The 27,220-nt window shown below is 52.9% G+C and overlaps 1 protein-coding gene and 1 long non-coding RNA gene across 5 annotated transcripts; one reads left to right on the top strand and one right to left on the bottom strand.

Annotated features, from left to right (window-relative positions):
• Positions 1-4,635: 4,635 nt before the first annotated feature.
• On the bottom strand, positions 4,636-6,444 carry LOC116149978 (uncharacterized). Its single transcript, XR_004133578.2, has 2 exons — positions 5,450-6,444; positions 4,636-4,927 (listed from the first exon to the last, which is right to left on the bottom strand). It is a non-coding gene; the product is annotated as an uncharacterized LOC116149978 (long non-coding RNA).
• Positions 6,406-27,013, top strand: SLC15A4 (solute carrier family 15 member 4). Of its 4 annotated transcripts, XM_064481306.1 has the most exons (9): positions 6,448-6,987; positions 12,419-12,699; positions 14,235-14,358; positions 16,687-16,797; positions 17,230-17,307; positions 17,730-17,898; positions 22,517-22,672; positions 23,470-23,628; positions 26,008-27,013. In XM_064481306.1, exons 1-9 carry the CDS (start codon positions 6,463-6,465, stop codon positions 26,154-26,156), a joined length of 1,752 nt encoding a protein of 583 aa, XP_064337376.1. In that variant the 5' UTR covers positions 6,448-6,462; the 3' UTR covers positions 26,157-27,013. The 4 variants fall into 4 exon arrangements, with proteins under 4 accessions (XP_031298346.2, XP_064337376.1, XP_064337377.1 ...); XM_031442486.2 differs by lacking the exon at positions 14,235-14,358 and having other exon boundaries at positions 6,406-6,987; positions 16,629-16,797; XM_064481307.1 differs by lacking the exon at positions 17,230-17,307.
• The last annotated feature ends 207 nt before the right edge of the window (positions 27,014-27,220 follow it).

The following is a 27,220-nucleotide window of genomic DNA, read 5'->3' as shown; positions in this document are numbered from 1 at the left end:
TTGCTTAACCAAAATGAGAATTTATGGGTTCATGATTGAAATGTCCAGAAAAAATTTTTAAAAACCTACTTTAAGCCACAATCAGAACCAAGACCTAGAAAATGCCATTTTGAAACAAGGTGTTTCTGTCTTCATCTCTCTCTTCTTCTGGATTGCTTCATTCTTGGTTTCCAAAGATGGCTCCTGGCAACTCCAAGCTTTCATCTTTATAAAAAAATTTCCAAATCCCACAGAAAGAGGAATGTTTCTTCCTGGTCACTCCAGAATAAGTCATGGGATTAGCTGATTGGACAGGCTTATGTCACATGACTACCTCGCCTAGGGGACCAGCCAGTCCTGCACCACATGGAGCGTTGATTTCCCCAGAAAATGCAGGTGCAGTTTCCAGAGGAGGCATAGTCGCTGAGGAGGCCCGAGGACAGCTATTCTCCACAGCTCTGCCAGTTTCACCCACTGGATGCTTATCCAATAAATCTCATAAGATTCTTAAGAAGCTCTACAAAATAAGGACAGTAACTTTGCCATATGTTATTTCAGGGTGGTTTTTTTTTTTTTTTCAGTTTGTTTGCTGTTAACTGCAATAATTCTTTTCTCTACAAATAAGTTTGATGTCTTTTTGCAGCAAAACCAATCCACTTTTCATTTATGGCTTCAGCGTTAGGCTTAGAAAAATATTCCCCTCCCTAAGATTTTATATTTGTCCATATTTTCTCTTAATGCTTTTATCTTTTCGATTTGTCCATGATAGTATTTTATCCATCTGGAATTTATGTTGGTACAATATGTGAAGACTATTTTCTCTACATGCCTGGTCTCTTATTCCAACAGAATTTATTGAATAATCCATTCTTTCCCCTGCCGTGGATTGGAAATGCCCTTACTATCATGTGCTGAATTATTTTATGTTATGTGCTTTAAATTTTGTCCTTTGTGTTCCTCTCCATCGATCTTTCCTACTGGGCCTAATTTAAAAAATTAATATGCTTCTAACTACCAATTATCTATTTTATGGTTGCAATGTAAATTAAGATATTTGTAAATAATTTTAAAAAGTGATAGTTAAAAGAGAATGCTTCGTGGAAGAGGGTCTAGCTCAGTGGTAGAGCACATGCTTAGCATGCATGAAGTCCTGGCTTTCAATCCCCAGTACTTCCATTCAAAAAAAAGAAAAAAAGAAGAAGAGGAAGAAAAAGAGGGGCTTAGGTGTGGCCCTACATTTGTGGCACTTCTCCAAACTTTCTTTCACTTACTCTGTCACCCAACTCCCCCTTTCTATTGGTGAATGCCTGACTTTCACAGATGTTTTGTGGGTTTTTAAAACCTGGGAGGGAAAGAACCCAAGAAGTGGAGATTGCTAAATAAAGTGGGTGCTTCAAAAAAGTCAAATCAAAACTCATCTTCCTGGCTACATCCTTTCACGTCCTCTGTAGAAATAAAACAGGAGTCATTCTGAGAGCTGAATGAATCCCCACAAGGGCAGGTTAGGACAGCTTTGGTCTGGGCTCAAGAAAATAAGGACTTGCTTCCATTGCGTTCGTTGGTTCTGTCTTTAGTCCTACAGTTTTCTGCTTCTACCTAGATTATTTGCAGCCAGATAGAACTGTTCCGACAGGGACTTCCTGGAACCGACAGAATTTCTGACAACTCTCTGTACTCAAAAGATCTGACGTGGCCTGTGATTCTAATAAAGCTAATGACACACCGTGGCCTGCTGCATGAAGATGAGCTGGGCCCGAACCCCTCTGTAGGGAACTGGGAAACCAGAGAAGCAGAAGCACCGGCCACGACTGCAGACACTGAACCGTCGTGACATGTGGGGACGGTGCCCAGCAGTTTGCTGACTGAATAGTGATGTATGGAGGGGCCAGAACACTCCTGGTGATTCTTTGTAAACCAGCGTTTTGAGGAAGCTGCAACTGTAAGCACATGCAACTGTCTGGTCGCTGGGAGGGGAGTGATGCAGATGTGAAACGAGAAGCAGAAACATCGGAGAAGAAGTCAGAGACACTTGGCAGTCCCCGAAATGTCCCCGGTCCCGGGTGGTTTCTAAATACCTTCCATCGGAGAGCGTCTTCTCCGAGCTCCACGCTGAGCAGGGCGCAGGGGACAGGACGGTGGCAGAGAAGGCAAGGCCCCACATTTCAGAGCAAACGATGCACTGGCAACCCCAGGCCACACCACACGCCTCCTTGCAGTCAGGTCCCCTTTCGCAGAGGGCCCTCGAGGGGGAGAGGCTACCCACAGAAGTCAGTCAGATGCCACCGCCTGCCCCTTGGATGCCTGCTCTATGAGTTAGGTCATTGATTTGATTATTTAAGGCGTGTGGGAGAGGCTCATGCCATCACTTTCAGGAACGGGGGTGTATCCCACGTAGACCCAACAAAGCGGAGGGTGACGTCACACGGACTCTTCAGCTATGCGATCAGAGGGGCTCAGTACACGGGCTGCAGGCTCACGATTCCGGGGGCCGGCAGGAAGCTCTAAGGGCGAACTGTACCAGGGTGGGGGGTTAGGTTGTCCTCCCTTATTCTATTTTTCAATTTTCCCACGTTTTGATCGAATCCCAATAGGTGCTCTGGGGCCACAAGTAACAGAAAATCCAACACAGTGGCTTAAATGAGGTCAGATTTGCTCTTCTGCTACGTGACATCTCCCTGATCTTCTGCTGAGCCATCCGTGAACTTGGCTCCATCCTACGCGGCTCCATCTCGTGCCTGTGAAACAGCCACTCAGGCCAGTGAGGGCTGTGGCCGTCCTGACTCACGCTGGGCCTGGAAGGGCGTGTTGCTCCTGCGGTCGCTGAGCCAGTCCTCTCCTTTAGCCAGACTGGGCCCGTCTACATCCCTCGTCTCCTTCCTGGGCCCCAGGGGAATTTCACGTCCTGAAGAGCAGGGTCTGAGCTGAACCAGGTGCCGTGAGAGGCGTGAGAGCCGAGCACTGCGGTTGACCAATCAGATCCAGAACCAAAGATGGGTCAGTTCCTCCCGAGCTCCAGGAGGAGGGGTCAGGACTGTTTGGAAGGAGAAAGAGAGTGTGCGTGCAGAGGCTAAGGAACCAAGCGTGCCCACCGCACGTTAACAGAGAGCCGGGTTGGCTGTCTGGCAGAACCTTGGGCAATGGCGGAGTGAGGTCTACTCCGCGGTCCGACATGGTGGCCACCAGTCACCTGGGGCTACTCGGCACTTGAAATGTGGCTGTTGTGACTGAGGAACAGAACGTCTCATTCTATTAAGTTTGAACTAGTTGAAGTTCAAGCAGCCACAGGTGGCTGCTGGCCACAGCATTGGGCAGTGCGGGTCTAGGGAGTAACTTCTCCACTGCAAGAGAAGTCAGACCACAGAGAGGAGGGAGGATTTGTGGACGCCAGACAGTGTGCGCCCCATCTCAAGGCGGGGGCGGCCACCTGGCATCAGCAGATCGTGGCCGTGGGGGGAGGCAGCTGTGTTTTCACCCTCTGATGCTGCCTAACACGGCTCCCCAGGGCTCAGTGGTTTAAAATAACAACTATTCCATTTGCTCGGGACATGCCGTGGGGGCTGAGGCTCAGCCGGGCAGTTTCTCCTGCTGGTCATGTTGGTGGTTACTCATGCGTTTCCCTCCAGCTGGCAGGTTGGCTGGGAGGCTAGGGCGCCAGGACCCCCTCTCCATGCCTTTTCAGACTCCCCCTCAACACCTGGTCTCTCCAGCAAGGTGGCTGGTCCCGGGCTCCCAAGGCACAAATACCAGAGAGGGCAGGGAGGTTCTGGCGGGGGCAGGGAGGTGCTCAGGAATGTAACCGGCAGCCACAAGTCCCAGTGTTACCAGGGCTCGCCTCTGTTTTTTCAAGAGCAGCAGGGCATCCAAATTTACATGTGAAACCTCCTGATTTTTAACTATTAGCTCACCTTTTTTGTTTTTTGGTAAAGGCTTTATTGAGAAGGAATTCACATACTACTCCTCAGTTCATCCATTTAAAGTGTACCATTCAACGGTTTTTAGCGTATCACAGACACGTGCGACAATCACCCCAATTTAAGAATATTTGCATCACCACAAAAAGAAGTGCCACACCCTTAGCGGTCACTCCCGTCTTCCCATCCCCCCAGACCTGGCAGCCACCACCAGCCTGCACTGTCTCTACAGAGATGCCTCTTCTGGACATCTCTCTCTCTCTCTCTCTCACACACACACACACACACACACACACACACACACACGGGATCCTGCAACATGTGGTCCTGGCTCCTTTTAAGCGCCACAACCAAACAAAAACACTTCAGCCCGCTGGATTTGTTTTGCCACCTCCGGGTGTCAAAGATGGCGGTGTGACCAAACACAAGTGCTCAAGTGTCCTGGGAAGACATCCTGAGCTGTGTAACTGCCTTCCTCCCACCCTCATCCCCCTTTTCACCTGGCTTTATACTTCTTTATTTTTTAAGTTTTAAGGTAATTAGGATTGTTTATTTATTTATTTATTTGGGGGGCAGTACTGGGGCTTGAACCCAGGACCTTGTGCATGCTAAGCACACGCTCTACCACTGAGCTATACCTTCCCCCACCCATATACTTCTTAAATGAGACCATCCAGTAGGGTTAGTTTGCTGTCATCCGAAATAGTCTATCTGATTTGGGCCGAACTTCAGCACTAAGTCATCATATGATAACAAGGCATTCAATGGCTTTATTTTCATTCCATGGTTAATGCTAATGTTATTCCATCCTTTGCCTGAGTGTATCATCTCGTCAGCCTTACGACAAATACTCGCAGGTTTTGACAGCTGGAGTGCGGGGCAAGCTCTGGACTAGGAACCAGTTATGAGCCTTTTACTCAGGTCTGATTTCCAAAGATTACTAGATGTGAGGCCCTGGGCAGGAAACCTGAAGGGCTCTGTTTTTTCCCCTGGTGAAATGTGGATACGGATTATCCGCTGTAGAACATCACAGGAGTCTCCAAAAAAAAAAAAAAAAATAGGTGAATGTAAGATGTTCCTCCGGCACTGTTTACAATTCAACAAATATTCAGTTATTCATTTATTCAGTTAATTCCACACATAACTATTGTTGGCAGGTGCTGTGCTAGATTTTAGGAATACAGCTGTGAGCAAACCAAACAAAATCTCAGCCCTCCTCGCTTTGAAGACAGCTACTAAACAGTTTCACAAAATTAATACCTATAAACTGTAACAGGTAGTAAAAAGTACAGTGTGCTCTAGCGACATACAGAAAGGGGACCTGTTCTTACGTGGGAAGATCAGGAAAGTGACATCTGAGCTGACAGCTGCAGATGAGAGCCCTAATGGAGGGGGCGGGGCAAGCCCTACTTTGGCATTCAGTTCTTCTCTCATTAAATATTCATCTACTGCCTGGTGTAGCCCAGTGCCCCGCTAGGCGCCGGCCAAGGTGTCACACACTTAGATAAATTAAAAAGTTAATACGTACTACTTCGAGACTTTTAGGAAGGACTACTTACCCCGGCAATCCCACTTCCTAGGTAATTGCTTCCTCCGGGTTTTAGCTGCAGTTAAGGATCGGGAAGAAGCCCCGGGTCCCAACTTCTTAAGCCATGCAAGGGGCCGTTTCTGGGGGGGGGGCACTCTTCCACGCCACCACGTGCCAGGCACCGGTGTAGGTGCGGGGAGGGGGCGTGGTGAGGACCGAAACACACAACCAGCTCCCTGAGATCATGGAGCTCATAACTGTGGGGACCACGGACGTGGTGGGGACAAAGGAACAAACAAACAAAAAAACGTGGCGGACACTGTGGAGAAACTGAAACAGAGCAGCGGGATGGGCGAGGATCCCCTTTAGACGGGCTGGTGAAGAACGCTCACAAGGAGTCAGCACTCGAGTTGAGGGCTGAAGGCAAACAGGACGCCGGCCCTGTGACGCGGAAACGGGCACTGAGCTCGGCTCGTTCTCGGGCCGCGGTTCTCAGCGCGGGCGAGCTGGCTCCCGGGAGCTATTTGGAGACGGCTGCGGCTGCCATCACTGGGGAGCGGGGCGGGCCGGGATCCAGCGGCGACAGGAGGTCAGGGATGCCCCGAGGCATCCTCGGTGCACAGGAGCCCCCACGAGGAGCGCTCGGCTCGCAGAGTCAGCGGACGGAGAGCCCCAGTCCGCGGCAGGAAGGCCAGGGGCCGGGGCAGGACCAGCGGTCGGCCCGAGCCCTCCAGCCGGGGGGCCCGCAGAGGCCGCGGCACGGAGGAAGCCTGGCTCAGTGCCCGGCTCCGATTTCGCTTTCAAAATATTTTCTGCGGCCACACCCCGGCCCTGGGGCACCGCCGTGAGTGGAAGCGAGCCCACCGCCCCACAGACTTCCGGGGCGGAACCGGAAGTCCTTGGCCGGCTTGGCGGCCAGCCCGTCCAATGGGGACGCTCGGGGGGCGGGCCCACGCGGCCGGCAGGGCGAGTGCAGTCTCGCGAGAAGGGCGGCAGCGGCGGCAGAGCCCCGCAGATCCCGGCGGAGGGGCGCGCGGCGGGCGCATGGCGAGCGCGGGCGGCGAGCGGGCGCCGCTGCTGGGCGCGCGGCGGGCGGCGTTCGCGGGCCGGCGCGCGGCGTGCGCGGCCGTGCTGCTGACGGAGCTGCTGGAGCGCGCCGCCTTCTACGGCGTCACGGCCAACCTGGTGCTGTTCCTCAACGGCACGCGCTTCGGCTGGGAGGGGGCGCAGGCCAGCCAGGCGCTGCTGCTCTTCATGGGCCTCACCTACCTGGTGTCTCCGTTCGGCGGCTGGCTGGCCGACGCGCGGCTCGGCCGGGCGCGCGCCATCCTGCTCAGCCTGGCCCTCTACCTTTTGGGCATGCTGGCCTTCCCGCTGCTGGCCGCGCCCGCCACGCGCACCGCGCTCTGCGGGGCCCCGCGCCCCACGCGCGTCGGCAACTGCTCGGCGCCGCCCTGCCCGGACGCGCCCGAGCGCTACTGCGCGCCCGCCGCGCTGTCCGCGCTCGCGCTCGTGGGCCTGGGCGTGGGCGCGGTCAAGGCCAACATCACGCCCTTCGGCGCGGACCAGGTGAGGGGCGCGAGGGGGCGGGGTCGCTGGCAGCCTCCGCAGCCCCGAAACGACTGGGGCCAGCTTGCGGTGGGCCCTGGCGGGGGCGGCTGCAAAGACGGGACCTCAGTCCTACGGAGGGGCCGTCGGAGTTGAGACCTGGAAAGACAGCAAAGGAGTTTCCGGACTGGGCATCCGCAAGTGCAAAGTCCCGGGGGCCCGGCGAGAGAGACGACACCCTAGTCGCTGCTGTAGCGGCTGCAGTGGCAGCGTGTTGCAGTGCATAACACAGAAATATGTCGGGTCAGCATGTACTGGACACCCTAAACTTACGGAAGGTTGAGTGACAAGTACATTTCAAACAGAAAAGAGGAAGTGGGAAGAGGTGGCTGGCAGGAGCTCCGTGATGTGAGGCTTGGTAAAGTTTGAGGTGTTTTGAATACAGTAAGAAGCCTTTATGGGGTGTGAGCAGCCGGCGTAATGGCAATGTGATCTGATTTATGTTTCTAAAATTTCAGCCTCTGTAGCGCAGGGGCCTGGCAGGTGTGTCCTGCGAGCCAAATCTGGTCTACTTCCTGTTTTTGGAGGGCCCACAGGCTAAGAATAGGACTGGTGGTAGGTTTTTAAATGATAAGAAAAAAGTGAGAAGAATATTTTTGTGCCAAATGAAAATTAGGTAAAGCAAATTCCAGTACCCATAAAAACTTCATTGGAACCCCGCCCTGCGTGTTCCTGGTCACATCGGCTATGATGTGGCTGCTTTTACAGTACGGTAGCAGAACTGAGTAGTTGCGACAGACTGAATGTCACCCAAACTTTAAAATATGTACACCCTGCCCCTTCACAGAAAAAGGTGTGGACATCTCATATAGAAACTAGGTTGGTTGTGTGGGAAGTGCTGACAGCAGACATATCAGGTAGGAATCAGTTACACAGGCCAGGTGAGAGATTATAGAGATTTGGACCAGGATGGAGGCAGTGGCCATGGAGTGAAGTGAGTGAATTTAGAATAAGTCATGGAGGTGGAGGGGGCAGGAATTGCTGGCGGGTTTTATGTGAGCAATAGGGAAGGTAACTCCTAGGTTTTTGTGCTAAAATAGCCATGTGATTGCAGGCATTCACTGAGGGCTTACATGCATCAGCCCCTGTGCTCACTACTTTGTTAGTCCATGTGACACCTCTGCCGTTCCTGTGCCCATTTTACAGATGAGGAAACGGAGGCTTGAGAGGTTCACTCATTTGGCCAAAGTTGCAGAGCTGGTTTGTGATGGAGCCAGGATGCAAGAGCCTGGCCTTTGAACTTGAATCATACCTGTGTAAGGTGACACCTTATAACGATGTAGGAAGTAATAGTTGCCCAATGTCCTGGATTCTGTTTCCTTCTCCACACTGGGGAATGTGCTTCATATAGTTGAACTCATCTGAACCTCATGTGAATCTTACACCCATTTTTTTAAACGAGGAAATGGAGGTGTAAAAAGAAATTATTCCTTTTGTTGGTGGTGGGTAGTCAAGCCAGGGTGTTAATCTGGATCTAATTTCTTAGTGTTTCTTAATTCTAATTTCTTAAAGGCATCCTGTGATGGTGGCTTTGGCCTTGGGTTGCCATCAGCTCACGGGCCAACCCTGAAGGCACGGCACTGGGAGCACAGTTCTCCGTCTTTGAAAAACTCAGCCACAGGACTGAAGTGCCCTGAGTGTTTGGTTGATGCCCCTCACCGCCCTGAGTGCTTTTCTAGCACTGTCTTATCTAAGCTTCCCAACAATTTCTACCCCGTAGTTGTCCCTGTTTTATAATAAACAGAGGCTTAGAGGATTTGACCTGCTCAGGACCACAGAAAGTGAGTGGGGGAGCTGGGTCTGGACCCAGGAAGTCTGGCTTAGAAGCTAGTACTCTCCAGTAGTTAATAGAAGAGTAATTTAATATTCCTTCAAAGAACTGAGTGGTCCTGAAGAGGTTTTCTAGAATGCATGACAGAATTTGCACTCTTTTGATAAGTAATTAAATGTGGACATTAAAAAGAAATGTCCTTTTCTGCAAGAGAGCTGGCCTAATCTCTTCTAACAGGTCACCTTCATGGAAAAAGGAGGACCACTCCAGATTCAAGGACATCAGAGAGACCTGACAACCAAACGCATCATGTGCTTCATGACTGGAGCCCAGATTTTCAAAAAACCGTTTCTTGGGAAAGTGGGAATAATTTGGTTACAGACCACATGTTAGGTAAAATTGCAATGATGTTAATTTTTTTAGGTGTGATGTGATCTGTGGTCATGTAGATGAACAGCCTTATTTTTAGGAGATTCATGATGAAATCTTTGGGGTGAAATGTGTGCAACTTATTTTTAAATAGTTAAGCCTTAAAGTATGTCATAATATGTATATGTATGTATATATACACACACATGTAGAAAAACAGGAGTAGGGATGTAAATGAAGGGTAGAGAAGTGTATATTTTACTATTCTTTCAACTTTTCTTTACCTTTAAGTTTTTCTAACATAAGAAGTTGAGGTGTCTGCACCGTGGACAAAGCAGCTGTGGTCTGTCCATGTCGTGGAGCGTCCTTCAGTGAGAAGGAGGCAAGTGCCTGCCACAGTGCGGATGGATCTTGGAAACATCCCGCTGATTGAAAGACGCCAGGCACGGAACACCACGTTCTCTAATTCCATTTATATGAAATGTCCGGAATAGACAGGTGCATAAAAGACCAGAGGAAGATGTGTGGTTGCCAGGGGTCAGGAGATGGGGACAGAGAAGGGACAGTAAAGGGCGTGGGTTTCCTGTTGGTGTGATGAAAATATGGGACTGGATGGTGGAGGTTGCATATCTGTGAATAGACTAGGGGACCACTGAGTTGTACAGAAGGGTGGCTTTGTTGGTATGAAGTTTATTTCAGTGGAAAAAACATTTAGAAGGTTGCTTGCTCCATGCCAGGTGCTGGCTGGTCCTCGGAGGGGATTTCAGAGGCCGACCGCGAGGTCCCTGCTGCTGGGTGCGAGGGTGTGGCTCCGAGCCCGGAGGCCAGGCACGAAGCCTGCCAGCCTGTCTCTTTGGCATCTCCTGGCCTTTCTCAGTGTGAGGAAATCTGTTTTTTTAATGTACTTTTGTGCGTCTCTCTCACTCATGCCGCCATTGTCTGCGATGTGGTGCCTCCGGGAAACATCCTGAGTGAGAGATGAGTGGGCTCAGGCTGCGCAGCTCTGAGAAGGCACTCGAGATTCCGAGGGTGATGCGTTTTGATGTAAATCACTGTAGCCCCATCTTCTCCCCCAGGGCTTACCCTTTTGCAGAGGTCATGTCATTCTTAGTGCGTGGATCCTGTATTTGAAATGGCGAACTGAAAGAAGAACTTAGTTACAGACAAAGAGAACAAAGATACTTCTTTTTTTCTAGAGGGGAAAAAATAGTTGCACTGTTGTGCGTTGAAAGGAATATTTCCGTATCGGCCAACTGTGTGACTCACTTCGCAGAATTCTGTTCTTTTATCTGTGCTTCTCTGAATTAACAGCGGTGGTGGCTTTGGACCTGTCACAAGACACTCTTGTTTACCCCAGGGAGGGTGGGGCGTGGGGCCGCGGACAGAGGGTCAAGTACTGTGACTAATACGAAGTGAAGGCTGCCGGCCGGCCGGTCCCGGGCACCGGGGGAGGCGTGTGATGTGCAGTTTGTAGGATCCAGCTTCCCATTTGTTCCAAAAAATGACTGTTACGTGGTTATTTGGGGCCTTGGGAGGAGTCTTCGGGTTCTAAAGTGAGTTTGGTGAATTACGCTTGGCAGTTCGAGGAAGCGGCCTGCCAGGTTTCCGCAGTTCGTACCGTGCGGCGCGGCTGGGGAGGACGGGCCCACTGCGAGTTCTTCCAGTTCAGACATAAATGGTCTGCGTTCTGTTTACGTGTTACGTTTACTGGCCTTCTTCCCCTTCAAGCTTACTCCCCCCCACCCTAAATACTTGTTTTTATATCTTTAATTATGTTTTCTCTGTAACTGGTTCCCTGCTCACACTTTTTTCTTCTCTCTGGGCTGTTTCCAGGACGGCATGAACCTTCTGAGTCCCTTTTAGTAACATCTGAACACGTTGTGTCCTCGTGAAGAGCCATCAGTCTTAGAGATCAAAGGCCCTTCTCCACACAGATCATTTATTCAGCAGGCAGGCCAGCATTTGATCTAGGACCTCGGTTCAGTTCTGATGTGGGTGGGAGTCAAGTTTAACATCCTGCTGAGAATGTGCAGTTTATTTAAAACTCAGATTTTCAGTTGGAGATGGTGGTTACCAGATAATTCAAGCATATTTCTTGACATCACAGTTACCGTGTTTAATCATTTTGGAGTAAAAGTTTTTGGAAGGGCACGTGATTTTGCTCTATACTTTAACCTTAAAAAATAGAGGTTAAAATGTCATATCGTGTAACATGACTGCTAAAAAGATGGGGAGGGCGGTTTGTGCATCAGAATTGGTTGTTCAGGCCCCCATGGGAAACCTCCTCTGTTACTTAGAAGAGGAGATTGCTCTGTGGATCAGAATGCAGATCTGCTTCTGCAACAGAACTTGTCTAACCTTTCTGTAACCTGTAACTTAAGGGTGAGGCAACAGAACTTTCCAGTCCAGCGGCAGCCCACAGTCCTTGTACCCAGTCCCACAGCAGCCTTTAGCTTGCAAGTCCGTGTAGAAATTTTATGAGATGAAACTGGCCAGAAATGACTCAGGCCAGTGCAGAGCTCATGCTGGTGTCCACGTGGCCAGAAAATCCATCTTCAGGGAAGGAGGTTAAGGGGTGCCCACCCCACATGGACTGTCACCAACAGGATGGGCTCCGACTGAGAAAGTCTTGGGGAGGAGCTGCACCGAGAATCACCTGTTACCTGGTGCTTCTGTTTGTCTGAGTTCAGGAAATCAGTGATTTTTTTTTAGCCTTCCAGGAATCTCGGTCCTTATCAGAGTTTCTGCTGATTCCACTGATAGCCTTCCCGGTCTAAAGACAGCATGTGGTTTTAGCTTCGGTCTGTAATTTTCTCTTTGCGCCAGATTTATCAAGGCGTGAAGCTGTGTGGCTGTCAGCACAAGTGCCCTGGAAAGTTGTTTGACCCCAGAGATGGGGAGTGGGCAGGCCTGGAGTGTGGGTCCCGCAAATATGCATTTTTAAGGAGCATTCCAGGCGTTTCCGAAGCAAGAGGTCTGCGGGCGATACTTTGAGAAACTCAAGGATTTATTGGATGTAAGTGCAGTTAAGAGAAGGACTCCTCAGAATCTGTAGTAATTAAAAGCGTAAGATACATTTTTTTTTTGGCAGGATGTATCGTTAAACACCGTTCTGATTACGCTGCATTTCTGAAGGCGGTGAGGGCACCAACAATATCTGTATATATAGTGATATATATTAAAGCATCGCGTGTGTTTTTCGTCCTTGAAGATCATCACAGGTTTTAAGTCTCTTTCCTCCTGTCATTTTAGGTTAAAGATCGAGGTCCAGAGGCCACGAGGAGGTTTTTCAACTGGTTTTACTGGAGCATCAACCTGGGAGCCATCGTCTCGCTGGGCGGCATCGCCTACATCCAGCAGAACGTGAGCTTCGTCACCGGCTACATCATCCCCACCGTCTGCATCGGCGTGGCGTTCGTGGTCTTCCTCTGCGGCCAGACCTCCTTCGTCAGCAAGCCTCCCGACGGCAGCGCCTTCACCGACATGGCCAAGATCCTGGCGTACTCGTGCTGCCCACAGCGGCGGCCCAGCGGGTGAGCGCGCCGGCCTGCTCACGGCCCGGGCTGTTTCTCGAGGCTCAGCCGTCACCCTCTGTCCTGTGCTTACTGGGCAGGGGCGGGGGGGGGTGCGCTGGGCTGAGGTCAGCCGGCCCGGCCCGTGGCCTCGGCTCGGCCCCGGAGGCGGGGGTGGTGCTGCCCCTCCGTCTTGCAGACGGGCCCGCAGGCCCGCTCCTGCGTGTCGTCTCTGACCTGCGCCTGACCTGCCCCTCGCTGCTGGCGGGGAGGGGGGCTCCCGGCTGCCTGGTGTGGGAAGGTGATGAACAGGCTCGTGGGGCGCGTCGAGGAGACAGGATGGTACTCCGCACGTTTCGCTTTTCACTGTAAAAAGCTTTGCCGTTCATTTGAGTGGAAAACTGAGCAGGCGCTTACTTTGTAGGCCCCTCTCTGTGCTCCTTAAGCAGCAGGTCGCGGCCTCTCGCCTCGGGTCAGCAGCTGAGCAGTCCGCCTGGGCCCGTCCCCCAGTGCTCACCCCGGTCGCGCCCCGGCTGCTCTCTGACAGGGGACTGACGGCAGAGGTCTGAGACGCAGGCAGGGTGCCTCCATCACCCACCTTGCAGGGGACTTCCCAGCTTTAGCGCCGTGTGCCCACAAGCTGAGGTTTTACCGCTGGAAGTCCCAGAGTCCTGGGCAAACTGTGACCGATGGTCGGTCCCCCTGGACGCAGATGAATAAGGGAAAGTCCAGGTCTTAGCTCACAAAGAGACCTCGGAATTTTCTTGTTGTCACATATTGAAGTACCAGTTATGTGCAGTAAACCCACCCCGTTTAGCGGTTCGGTTCTTGGAATTGTGGCAGGTTCATTCTGCCATGCAGCCACGGTGCAGTCAGGATATGGGGCTCATCCGTCACCCCAGGAAAGTCCTGGGGACCGTTCGGAGTTGAGCCTCTCAGGGAATGCTGCGATCAAGGCAGGCACTGAGGGGGGCGGTCAGTCCCTGGGCTGGAAGCCGCCTGCTCGGCCACAGTGGGGACAGCACCCGTTGCAGGAACGTCCTGCACGCCAGCTCCAGACCTGCCCCCTCGTGGCTCATCTGCAGGTGCCTCATTTATGTCCTTGGAGCCATGGTGAAGGTCTCATGTTCCTCCCACGTGGTCGATTTGAAGCTGTCCCCAAATAGCTTCACGGCCCTGCCCCTATGCCCCAGGCTGACCGTGTCTGGTTTCTGCAGCTGTCCCCGTGCGGAATTCCAGCACAGCTCCTCACCAGCCTGGTGACCTGGAATTCCAGGGGTCGGTGTGGCTTTCAGACTCCTAATTCAGAGCTGCACGTGGTGGGACCACACTGGGCCAGCACCTCGTTCTGATTGGGCTGAAGCAGGGTTTCAGATCCTACGTGTTTATCCTGTAGATTGAATGCCCATTAGCAAAGTGCACGGTTTGTGTGTCCGTGGGTGGCACCCGGCAGGTGTTTCTGCAGGGGCGCACCACTGCTTTGTGGACACTGGCGTTCTCGGGCACAGGTGGAGCGGTGAGGACGATTTGGACTTAGGAGTCTGGTTTCCCTTCAGGTTTGTTTTTGGAAGTCTTTGGCCCAATTACAGAAGGACTAACCCACGGAAGAGCTGGTGGTCTCGAGAATTCTCCAGCCGTGCTCTCCTCACGCACACGCTGGGGCTCTGTGACCTCGGGCAGGTGCGTGACCTCGCGAGGCCTTTTCCTTTCCGCACAGCGGAAGGAGTCTCCTCCTGTAGGACCCTCGCAAGGCCTCCGCGAGCTGGTCAGAGCCTGGTGGAGGGTCCTGGCTGACAAGGGTGCCTGGGCGGAAGGCCGGCTCCCACAGCTTAGGGGAGGAAGCACGGCACGGCGCCGCGCGGGCCCCTCCTTGCTCCTGGCTCTGATCTCCCAGCCCGACCCTAGTTCCTTTCTGGTCTATGTGGGCCTGTGCTTTGAAGATGGTGTAATGCTGATTTCAGATGTGAAATCCGCGCACCATCTGTTCAGTTCATCAGAGTGAGTGGAAACAGTTCTGAGCCCTCTCTGAGCTGAGAATCTGAGGGCCGAGGGCCCGTTTTCCCGGGAGAAGCACACGCGTATGCACGCAGCCCCCGTGGGCGGGCCCCGGGGGAGCACGTCCGCCTCCTGGGTCCTCATCTTGTGCCTCGTCATCTGTGACTGTGGCTCCGTGCTGGACCCTCGTCTGTTACAGAGTAACTCACTAATAATGTGTGTGAACTAGACCGCGTTACTAGGTGCGTGTTCGCGTAGCAGTTTCTAAAAACATTTTAATGATACGACGCAAGTAATATAGCCGGGTACCCTTGTGCAAGGTTCTGTGTGTGAAACGAAGTTGTGATTTGACATTTGGTTGTATTTAGAGAAACATGGGTGGTCCGAGGACGTGCGTCATGGAGAGGAGCAGTGTTAGGTGCACAGGGGCTTTACAGGTACGTTTTTGGCCAAAGGAAAAAAGAAACAGGAGAAGCTCGGAGTGTTTTCAAATGAAAGTATGAGTGTTACCTTTGGAATTTAGCTTTTCACTGGAGTGTGTTTTTCTGATTATTTTCCTCACTTTCCAGACCAGCTTCGTAAGGACAGAAAATGCATCTTTTTTTTTTTTTTTTTTACTTATTTCTGTATCCTCAGCACCCAGTTAGAACAGAACCAGGCAAACAGTAGGTGCTCAGTAAATGTTTGCAGAATTGAATTTAGTTCTCTGTCCGAAATTTGGCTAAAATATTAAGTTACAGTTTTCAGTTTTTTGGTTTTCCTTACTCTGAAAGTTCAGATTTAAAATGTCAGTGTTAAAAGACAAAAATGATCTGCAGTAGTGGTAACTCAGTAAGATGGGACAGGAGTTTACAAACCAGAAAGCAGACGGCCACCGTTTGTATCCAAGTCCCAGAACGGGAAGAATTCTCAGTGGTAATTAATTATCTCCCGGGATTTGGGGTTTTAGAGATTGGCGTGCAGTGAGAACTTTTTTTTCTGTTTTACCTGTAAGAGCCAAGAGCATGTTTCTCTGCTAGAGTGTTTTGGGCCAGAAAAGGCCTTGGAGTCACCCCGTAGGACCTGTTCATTTTACAAGTAGTGAAAGCGGCCCAGGGCAAAGCGAGTGGGGACGGGAGGCCCGGGTTCCGCACCGTGACCAGCGGGCCTGAGTGCGGGAGGATGCCCGTGGTGGAGCCGCGGGGCAGGTGGCGTCCTGCAGTGGTCAGGGCCTCAGGACTGTCTAGGGTCAGGACCTGCCCCAGCTCTCGGGCTCTGTGACCGGGAGCACGTTCTTTACCCTCTCTTTGCCCTGACTTCCTACTCCGTGCCGGGGGCCGGGCCGAGTGTCCTGGTGCCTGGGAGGGTTGTGGTCAGGGCTGACTGCCCCCGGGTGATGCTGCCCAGGTCCCCTAATCTGAGAGCCGGTAGCCTTCCCTGCTGGAGCAGCGCCTCCCACCGTCTCACCGCCAGGACAGCAGGGCACTAAACCCGCACAGTTTTGTAACAGGGTCAACGTTGGGCGTCCAGTCTCGACGTTATAAATTACCTAACTGAAAATCCAGACAAATCAATACGGCACAGTATTTTTTTCAAATAACACCCCAGTGATGCAGCTGATGTCATCGTCACCAGCTTCAGATGAAGCTGCAGGCTGTCCCCAACATAGCGGGACGGGGAGGAGGCCTCCCACCTTTCAGGCAGTGATTGGTGATCACGTGTCTTCCAGCCTGGTGGAAGAATGGTGGTGGCTGCCGTCACACTCTGACCGGAAGGTCCTGGGCAGCTGTCTCAGTACCTCCGGCCGCGTTCAGGAGCCTCGGTGGCTGTGTTTGGTGGGTGCAGTTAGTAGGTATTGGAATGAAGTTTAAGCAAATTCAGTACAGTTTCCGACTCCAAACTTAATTTGTTACCAGATAATTGGTTTCTGGGGGAGGGGTGGAAGAAAACTAATTCCTTGATTTTATCTCCCCAAGTGAAGGCATTGGAGTCTTTCAGCAATCTTCTAAACACAGTCTGTTTGATTCATGTAAGATGTCTCGAGGAGGGCCCTTCCCGGAAGATAAAGTGGAAGACATGAAAGCTCTTGTCAAGACTGTCCCCGTTTTCTTGGCTCTGATACCTTACTGGACAGTGTATTTCCAAGTGAGTGCCGCCAGCAGGGTCCGTGTCCCCCTCCCCGGGAATGCCACCCGGCACTCCTTCGGCTGTCTCCGCGGTGCGCAGGGCCCCCTGCCTTCTTCGCCACGAGTGTCAAGGATCCTAGAGTCTTCTTTTTAGTTACAGACTCATTTTTGCCGATATAAATGTTTTGAGACCTTTTCCAGAAAGAGGCCAAGAGTGGGGATGTTTTTCCCAGCCCCCCTGCCCCTTTTGACTTGGCTTCTCACTGGGATGACTTCTTATTTCTTTTTCCGAGTTGGTCTCCGGGCTACTTTTATGATGACCGAGCCACTGACCTGTCTGTTTTCCACCCTGACCCTTGCGAGCCTCGTCTGGATGTAGCCCGGGGAGGGGCGACCCGCTCAGGTGTGTGTGTGACGGCCCACGTGTAATGACGCTGCTTTTTACACCCAGATGCAGACAACGTACGTTTTACAGAGTCTTCATTTGAAGATTCCAGAAATTCCCAGTATTGCAACCGCTCATCATACGGTGAGAGCAGCGTGGTGATCTGCAGATCGCCACTGGGGGTTCCAGGACGGGTGATTCTCCCCCCACCAAAGGTGCCCTGAATGACCGCGCTCAGCACGCACTGAACGCATTCCTGATGAAAGGAGTGTTTCCTTCTTCCCAACACTGGTTTTCCGTTGGTTACGTCGTTTACTAGATTCAGTTGAGAACTGGCAGTTAAACTGTAATTAGTATTTCTCCTGATTCTTTTTTCTCCCCAATAAAGCACAGAAACCCAAGTGCAAATCCCCATAGAAATCAGTCTTTTCTCGGTTCCAGTGCCTCCAGACAGACTTTTTTCCCAGGAGGTTCTTGAAATAAGCTTTTCCGGGTTGTAGACGTTAGCCGTCGTGTAAGTGACCGCGGGAAAGTCAGCCCATGCCTTACGCGATTTACAATTCCAGTTTCCGGCGGCCTGGCTGACCATGTTCGATGCCGTGCTCATCCTGCTGTTGATCCCCCTCAAAGACAAAGTGGTGGACCCCGTCCTGAGGCGGCACGGCCTGCTGCCCTCGTCCCTGAAGAGGATTGCAGTCGGGATGTTCTTTGTGATGTGCTCGGCCTTTGCCGCAGGTAAGAGGCCCTTTCTGCCTAAGCGGGCGTGGCAGCTCGGTGACATGCCGTGCGCCACCCGGAAAGTGTGTGCGCTCTAACAGAGAACACGTACGGGTTATTTTAAACCTGAGTGGTGTTCATTTTCTGGTTTTTTGTTATATGAAGTTTAAGGTTTTTTCCCCAAAGATTTGTCTTTTTTTTTTTTAAAGCGCTCTCACCAGTGAAGTACTGTGGAAAGTGACTTGGGTTGAATTGAAGGAGGCTTGTTGTCTCCTGCTGATGTAGATTTTAGACGACTGCGGATTGCTGGATAGATGAATTTTTGTAAATTAAAGGTGTCACATAATCCTTAAAGCTGTGATTCTTATGTCAGGTCCATTAATCGGCTTCCTACACCCCAGACCCTTTGCATTTTTATGTAAAATTTCATGTGCATTTTCCTGGGGAGAAAGGCTTTTGGGGTTTTTTTGGTTTGGGGTTTTTTTTTATTTTAAGTCAAATACAAGTTTGTGACCAGCTTCCATCCCCTAGAAAAAAAGAAAGAGGTTAAGAACCAGTGCCTCAGTATTCCAGCACCGCTAAGGGGAACTGTCCTCTGGGGGGCGCTACATTCTGTTTTCGCAAGTCTCGGATTCTGAAGCATAAGCTGAAATGTCTTGTGCCGAGAAAGCTGAGGTGTCTCTGACTGTCTCACTTGCTTTGGAGTTTCTCCTTTGTTAGTATTTGAAAATTATCGAGCCGCAAAATAGGTTAGGTAAATGACAAGACAAAAAGAGCTGATGCTCCTGAATCACCTATAAACCATCTCTGTTACGAGGAGTTGACTGTTGAGCACTGCGGGGACGGAATTTAATATTCTCCAGTAGCGCTTCCCAGCAGCCTGCATCTGCCATCACCAGCGCGAGCACATTGATACAGCACTTAATAGATTAAAAGAAACGAGTCTCAAGGCTTGAGAAATCTATATTCCAGACGCCAGGACATCTTAGAAGACAGTTACGTTTTCTCTTGATCAAATAGGTAATTAAAGGAGGCCGTGTCTGGAAGCAGCTCTCGCTGTGTGCTTTCTGTGTAATTCCCTTCCTCTTCAGTCCTGCGGCCCCCGAGGGGGGCGGTGGGGAGTAAGCCGGAGCAAACAGCACTCTGATCGCAGGTTTGGAGATGCAGCATCAGTGACGGGCAGAGTAGCTGTGCTGGAGGTGGTGTCCGGCCGTCTGTCCGTCTCTTGCCTCCCCGAGCGCCTGCTCTGTTCCTGGAGTGGGGAGCCCCCTCAGTTCCCCGGCCGCGCCGGTCGCACTCCAGGAAGGGGGTCCTCGTTCTCCCCTGGGGAAGGGGAGGCCCTTAGTTTCCTGGGCATCTTCTAGCAGACTCTAGATTTGGGTTCCTTTAATGCCAGCTTCTCTCTCTGTTTCTTTAAGGGCTGACTCGCTCCTGTGGGCGGCTCTGAGATCCACAGGGTTGTTCCAGTGGTTTCTGTGCTGTTTATGCGGGAAACAACATGTGACTGAGGGTGGCCCATCAGGCAGGCAGTGCTGCCTTTTAAAAGAGCTGGCCATCCAGGGCAGTTCCCTTCCAGAGCTGGGCAGAGCCAGACAGCCTTCAGGTGGCCGCTGGCCCCCATGGGGGTGCAGGTGCTTTGCATTGCGGTGACCTTGGCCACTCAGAACTTCAGCATCCGAATCGACGACTTGGAAATGGATAACACCCACTATGCTGGCATCTTAAAGAGGCTTGCTTTGCCGACTGACCAGACATTGACGTTAACTGTCACTGGTTCAGAGTTTGAATGTCGTGTAACTTGACTGAGGCACAGTTCGTGAAATCTGATGTAAACATTGCCAGGTGTTCCATGCAGTTCATTGCCAGCTCTGGCGAATATTATTTAACCGGAACATTAATGAGGATTGAATAGAGACGTGAAATTATTATAGCACACTGAAACTTTGATAGGAAAGAAACCTGATTTGAGCCTGATTAAGAAAAACTAAGTGAAGAAGACCATAAAAGTCGGGGAGGGCGCAGCTCAAGTGGTGGGGCACGCGCTTAGCAAGCACGAGGTCCAGGGTTCAGTCCCCAGGACCTCCTCCAAAAATCAATCAATCAATAAACCTAGTTATACCCTCCCCCCCCAAAAAAAACCCAAGAAAAAAATTTTTTTAATTAAAAAAAAATGACCATAAAAGCATATCATAGAAGCTGTGCTTGTTACACAGAGGGAGGAAAAAATGCCTCAACTGCAGATGAGCCGTCCCCCCTTCCACACACACACACACATATACACACTTACACACATATACACACACACACATACTCAAAGGGCTGAGTTTATGGTTCGATTAAAACCTGCAGCCGTATTATCAGCGTGCCCGCACGCCTGTCCGCGGTGAGCGTGTTTGGCTTGGTGTCAGGGTTACACGGTGTCATCACCTTTTCCTCAATTTCTTACACGTTCTGTTTTCTCTTAAATCACTTAAGCTTTTAATTTTTTTTATGTCCCTAGTAAATCATTTACTGAGTTTTAGAAAAATGGTTAGAGATAAAAATAGTCTTTCAAATAAATCTGTTGTGTTTCCTTCCTCATTTCTGGTTTCGTGCGTTTATGTGCTCTTGTTTTTAAAATTAGGCTTGTGCAAATTGTGTGTACTTTATAACTTTTCCATGGATGTGTCTCTTGAATGTATCATTTGATTGTTTCTATGTTTTCTATGTGAAGAGTAAGAAACTAACTTCTACTACCTTGGGTTTGTCTTGTGATTTTTCTTTTCTCCTTTCTCGAGTTAAATGCTTCATTTTCTGTCTGTTCCTCCGCGTTTGGTGGTGAGAACCGTGCAGTGTGTGAGTCTGCCTCCTGTTACTGCTGCTGTGCTGGGGGCTTGTGTGCTTTGATTTGTTGTGGTGGCTTGGTTTTTTTTCCCCCTAAGAATATTGAAACTGGGGGTTTGATCCAAGAGTAATTTCAGAGAATTTGTTTTCATTTCACGACGTCAGTGTTTCTGTCTGTCCATGTGTTCGTGAGGAGCCAGGAGAGAGTGTGGCTTCCTGATTCCTGCATCTGGATTTCAGGCTTCCTTTTTGGCTGGTATTACTTTTCTAAAACCTTTAGTGGGGCATTGCCTGGGCGGGGTCGTTGCTGTCTGCTGTCAGCTGTGTCAGTTGGGGTCCCTGTAACAGGAGCCCTCAGCCCCGGTGCTGCCCAGGGTCACAGGTACGCTGGTCTGGGCGGGGCCTGGTGACCAGAGGCACGGGTCCCGTCTGGACTCTCCAAAGCAGCATGAAGGTCCTGAAGTTCAGGACCTGGGTCTGCCCGGGAAGCTGCACTTGACCTTATCCAAACGGCCGAGAAGTGATTGCCCTTGGGTCTCTGGTTTGCAACCCTCGCTCCAAGCAAAGCCGCGTTGTTCCGTCTGCAGCTCTGCTGAGGACCGAGGGGCTTGTGTGTCTGAGGTTCCTGCTGCGTCTCCAGCGGATGACGGTGTTTCACTCACCGTGAAGGTGAACGACTTAGGTCTTCCCCGGGGACCACACGCGCCACCCACGGGAAGTGGCCCTGTGGTGGGAGGTGTGAGGGCCCATTATTTCATTTGCAATTAGACTTCTTTAAAAGCAAAACTTAGTGACATCTGTACCCTAAGAACTGGGTCCTACAGATTGCTGCTTTAAACTTTATTTTGATTGGCTTATTTTTTGTTTTGTAAAGAGTAGCTCTTTCCTATCTTATTTTCCCACGCCTTTCTCTCCTCCGTGACAGAGGACTGACTGTCCAGAGAGGTCTCGGTGCTGCTGAGAGCTGAAGTGGGTTTGCAAAGTCCAGTTTACGGTACCCGCCTTATCCTTGGTTTTGCTCTCCGTGGTTTCAGTGACCCCCCTGGTCAGCCGCAGTTCAAAAATACCTACATTACATCCAGAGAGAGAGACCACGTTCACATACCTCTTATTGTGAGCTGTGTAATATTGTGATTGTTCTGTTTCACTGTTAGTTACTGCTGTTAGTAACTCACTGTGCCTGGTTTACGGAGTGAACGTTCCCATGGGCTCGTGTGCAGGGGGACCTGGTGTAATAGTGGGCGGCACTGACCTCATTTCAGGCACCCACTGCAGGCCTTGGAACGTGCCCCCCGCAGGTGGGGGACCACTGCACCGCGCTGCTGAGGGTAAGCCGCCCGTACAAGGAAGCTAGCGTTACAACGAGCAGTGGTAGTTGTGACAGTGAGAACAGGGAGTCAGTGCGTCAGCCTAAATCTGTTACCACAAAGGGGGAAGCATCTCAAAACGTGTTACCTTCTGGGAAGTAAACAGCATGGCTAGCTTTCCCCTACTCCTTCTCTGAGAAGAAACTGAAGGAGTTGAGGTGAGCAGTCAGGGCTGAGGGTTGCGTTAAGCACGTGAACACGGGTCTTACGGGCACCGCAGAGCGCCCCATGAAACGTGCGTGTGGAGCCTGCGGTTCAGACGCCTGCTCAGGGAGCTGAAAGCGGGACACCCTTCGGTGGGGGCTCTGGGGGAAGCTGGCACTGGGCGTCAGTGTCCTTCCGTGCACTTCCCAGAGCGACCGGCCGACACTTGTACCGCGCGTCTTGTCACCTGGCTTCACAGCAAGTGTTAATGACGGCTCCACTGACCTACTTCTGAACTCTAGGAATTTTGGAAAGCAAAAGGCTGGACCTCGTTAAGGAGAAGACCATCAACCAGACCATCGGGAACGTGGTTTACTACGCGGCCGACCTGCCCATCTGGTGGCAGCTCCCCCAGTACGTGCTGATCGGCGTCAGCGAGATATTCGCCAGCATCGCGGGTGAGGCTCCGCCCCCGCAGGGCGCGGGCGGCCCGAGGGCCCCGTGGGAGCGGGTGGGCGGCGGCGCCTCCGAATGCGCCCGGGGAGGAGATGGGACACCTCGGCCGGGGTTCTCCCTTCCCGGCGTGCAGACAGCAGCACCCCCGCGACAGTCACCTGCCGCCGCGGAGGAAGGAAGAGCCGCGCGGGGGGGCTGCTCCCGGCTGGCGCTTCCACGGGGGCCCTGCCTCGGGGATCCGTCCCGCCGGGCGCTCGGCCTCTTCCTCCGGATTTATCTCCAAAACGCGCGCACACAGGCCTCTTTCCCGTGCGGAGGAGCCGCGCTGCCGCGGGGCCGGGCCGGCTCTGCGCAGGCCTGTTCGCGGGCGCTGCGGGGTGGGGGGAGTTAGCGACGCCCCCCACCCCGCCCCTCACCGGCTCCGGCCGGCCGCCGACGGGTCCGACGGGGCGCCCTGCGCGTGGAGCAGGTGCACGCCTGCAGCCTGCGTAACGTAACGGCCGTAACTGAGCTTACACGCGCCCCTGTCGAGGCTGTTCTAAGTGACACCGCCTCTGAGATGCAAGTCGCAGGTGGATCTCCCCACTTGAGCCTCGTTTTAACCCCCCGTGGAGAACGTGGGAAGCTTGCTTCTTCACCCCTTTCTCTCCAGAAGGAGCAAGACAAGGCAGGGCTGCCGTCGGCTGTGAGCCGGGCATCGACTTAAGCCCCGTGGAGTTCTGGGGACAGGTGTGGCGAGGGGGCCCCGCGCACGTGCGCGCCGGGCTCCCCTCCGACTCCGCCCCCACCCTCCCCGCAGGCCTGGAGTTCGCGTACGCGGCCGCCCCCAGGGCCATGCAGAGCGCCGTCATGGGCTTGTTCTTCTTCTTCTCCGGCGTCGGCTCGTTCGTGGGCTCCGGGCTGCTGGCGCTCGTGTCCCTCAAGGCCATCGGCTGGATGAGCAGCCACACGGACTTCGGTAAGGCCCCTGCTCCGGCGCTGCTCCGGCCCCGCCTCACCCCGGGCACTGACCGTCCTGGGGGCGCTGGGCCCCGGCCCAGGTGGGCCTCCGCCTCCACCCCCGCCCCGCCCCGCCCCGCGCAGTTCCTGCGGAGCGCTTGATTCATGGAGGCCTTCTCCACCTTCCTGTCTGGCACTAAGTTTGTTGTTGTTGTTGTTTGTTTGTTTTGATGGAGGGACTGGGGATGGCGCCCAGGACCTCGTGCATGCTAGGCACACGCTCTGCCACTGAGCTGTGCCCTCCTCCCGCCCACGTCTAGCGCTGTTCTTAGGAGGTGAATGAAATCTCTCACCGATTTCCCTTCACTGACCGTGGTTCCATATTCTTTTCCTTTTTTCAGGCAGTACCTTTTAATTCTCTGCTATTGAAAAGAACAGAGGTGTGTAATAAGTTACCTGTTTATAAACAAGTAGTACTCCTGATTGGTCATACTGGGGTTTTGCAGCTGATTCCAGCAGGTGGCGTCTTGGTGAGGGTCTTGCTGTTTCTGGATTTGTGATCGCCTTTAATCAGACCCAGGGGACGGGGATTTCTTTCTTTGTTTTATGTTTTACTCATGAAAACCCCCATATTGGGATTCCTTGTATGGTCGTGTGGCATTTGCTGTCCTGGCACTTAGCTGCTTTTAGGTTATAAATCCCCTTGAAAACCTGATGAATTTTTTGTCTGGGAGAGACTTCCTTCAAAGACAGGCTTGTTACAAAGGCCAGACCTCTGTGATTCTTAAGATGTGGGTTCTCCGTTTTCTGTTCTGCTTTTCAGTGTATCGTGAAGGTTTGGTTGAGCTTTGTCATTCTTCCCCCTCGTTACTAAGCTGACACCTCATAGCTTCCCTGTCATTCATCCTCTGCTTCTGCCGGGTAATCGGGGACGTCTGTGTGAGGCTTGCCTCCGGGGCGGGTGCATGTGCGCTGGCACGCACATGCTGGGCCTGGGCGCGGGCACTTCCGCGAGAGGGAGACGCTGTGCGGTGGGTTCTGAAGCGGCCACCTCCCCTGGGAGCGCACGGCCGGGTCTCCTGGCCCCACACAGTGACGGGAGGTTGAGTCCCTTGTGTGCACTGCCCCGTGTCCTGGGGGGTTGCAGGCGGTAGCATGGAGGCACACTACAGGTGGCTGTCCAGTGGTTGATTTGGGGAGAAAATGGTGCCAGGTGACCCCCCCCCAGAATAATTCTTGCTGCTGTGGGAGGAGCGGCAGGTGTCTTCCCGGAGTCCACCTGCCTCCCCACCATCCCTGCTCCTCCCAGCACAGCCCCCACCCCTAGGTCCCCGTGGCCATGCCTTCAGGGAGGCCGCAGGGCTGGCTGGTGACTTGGGGGGTGACTTCCTGTCCGGCTCTGGGGCTGTGGCTGGAGGAAAGGGCCCTGGAGGCTCCCCCATTGCCTCCTCCTCTCCCCGCCCTCCCGGTGGGCCTGCCTGTCGTCGGGGTTTAGATCGGGGCTCAGTCCCTACCGTGGGCGGCACTGCTCCTCGTGCTTCTAAGCGGTCTAGCCGCAGACCGCTGGGAGGGCTTCCTCGGGGCCTCTCAGTGACCCCCACCCCTCTGTTCCGATGTCTGGCAGTGCTGGCTCCTGGCGGCCCTCCCCTCTGCCGCCCTCTCCCACCTGGCGCTCCTGCGTTGTCCCGGTGACCGCTTCGTCATCATTTCTGCGGAGCCTCCACTGTGCGAGGAAGTCACAGTGCCTTTGGGTGTTCTGTTGATGGTGTTGTGTTCGTGGGGCTCCAGTTGGAGGCTGTCACGAGTAAGGTGGCTGGAATGTTCCTGTGCGTGTGTTTGGTGGACACGGGGCCTGAGGGTCTGTCTTATCACATGTGGAAGACTCAGAAGTTACCGTGTCTGTGTGCAGTTACCTGCTGTCTGGGAAGAGGCCCGGGAGGTTCTCTGAGAGCGTGGTGGGGGAACGGCCCGAGAGGAGACTGGCCACACTGTCCCACCTTTGCTTCTGGTGGCAGGAGCTCAGTCGGGTAACTTCCCCCCTCCCCCCGGCCTTCTGGGGGGAAGATTCTCACATGAAAAAGGCTGACTGGGCCTCTCCCCGGCGGCCAGGCCCTCCCCGGGGCGGCTTGAGAGCCGCGTCCTTTCACAGGAGAGGTCATGGAGTTTGAGGACCCGGCCCAGGGCCCGGGTCGAGATGCAGCTGACTTCACGGTGGCTTTGAAAACAAAGTGCTTGTGTGTTTTGAATCAGAAATAGGATTCTTTTTCTTTTTTTTCCTTTTTTTTTTTTTTTAATAACCGCAGTTAAAAGTCACCCTGACCTTAGCAGGACCCAGAGTTCAATAAGTCAAACCTCTTCCGACCCTGAGCGCAGCTGACATGCCGTCTCTCACCCCCAGGCAACATCAATGGCTGCCACCTGAACTATTACTTCTTCCTGTTGGCCGCCGTTCAGGGAGCCACCCTCCTGCTCTTCCTCATCGTCTCCGTGAAGTACGACCAGCAGCGGGCCAGAGCCGGCGGCACGCCAGCCCCCAGGAGGGCCTGACGCCCCGCGCCCCCCGGGTCCGCCGGACGTCGGGCCCGTCGGCAGGGGCGCCGGGGAGCGGCGAGGTGACGTCCCCGCCGTGGCAGGCTCCCCGCTAAGACTTGCATGGTACTGGATTGGTGTCTTTCCTTCCAGCCGGTGACCTAGGTAAGTGCCTTCCCGTGGAGTGTCTCCTGTCACCCCGCACCTTCCTGGAGCAGAAACGCGGACGTGGCCTCAGCTCTGAAGAGCCCCGCTCGCCCCGCGGTGGCTCCCTCCCCGCCGATCACCCACCGACTTGGGACACGACACCCTGAATTGTAAACAAGTTTCATCTCCTTCCCATGAAGCGTGGTCTTGCTTTCTTCTTCTTTTTGATGAATAAACGTCTATTTATATCACGGAACGGGAGGACTTGCTAAGGAATTCAAGAGCGTGGGCAGGTGCTGCAGAGGTTCCGTGGAAGAGCCGCCTTGATGGCCACAAGCCTTGGCGCGGGCCGGCAGAGAGCGCAGCTCACCCGCTGCTTCAGACAACACTTGTTTAAACCGCTGACGTTGCTTTTTTGTCATTTCCTTAACGTGCTCCCTGGTTAAGGAACGTTAAGGAGCACGGCTCCCACCACAGTCCGCAGAGCAACTTACCGCGTTTTAACCTCGTGGGTCAGCCCTCGTGTACGCTTTCACTAGTTTGCCGCTGAGACCAGAGACCGTGGGGGGTGGAAGGGAAACCTTCTGAGCAGCATGGGTGGCATTAAAGATGACCGGAGGTGTGAAACGTGACGTCAGCTGTCGACGGTCACCGACTTGGGTGGCGTTGGTTTACGTGTATGCAGGGTTCTGATTTTGTTAATAAACTATTCTTTGTTCGTTGCTGTATTTTTTGGGTATAACTTTACTGTAAACCGCACCTCTAATTTGGGACCCAGCAGCTACTTCCCGCCTGGCCTGTCCCCGGTCACCGTCTGCTTGGCGTTTCTGTGTGGTGGTCACGCGGATCCCCGAGCTGCCACCTAGAAGGTGTAACGTCTCCTGGGTCAGGAGCTGATGGAAGGTCGCAGTATAAACCCCTGTCCCTGACACAGC

This window comes from Camelus dromedarius, chromosome 31 (genome assembly GCF_036321535.1).
Source record: "Camelus dromedarius isolate mCamDro1 chromosome 31, mCamDro1.pat, whole genome shotgun sequence".
NCBI lineage: Eukaryota > Metazoa > Chordata > Mammalia > Artiodactyla > Camelidae > Camelus > Camelus dromedarius.
Note: the sequence above shows the minus strand (reverse complement) of the source record. Positions and strands in the feature narration are given on the sequence as shown.

Bases quoted from the DNA above. Each gene is read 5' to 3' on its own strand.
- SLC15A4 (XM_064481306.1), top strand. From the start codon at position 6,463: ATGGCGAGCGCGGGCGGCGAGCGGGCGCCGCTGCTGGGCGCGCGGCGG. The intron at 17,899-22,516 runs GTAAGAGGCCCT...TCTGAACTCTAG, and splicing joins GTGCTCGGCCTTTGCCGCAG to GAATTTTGGAAAGCAAAAGG. The intron at 23,629-26,007 runs GTAAGGCCCCTG...TCTCACCCCCAG, and splicing joins GAGCAGCCACACGGACTTCG to GCAACATCAATGGCTGCCAC.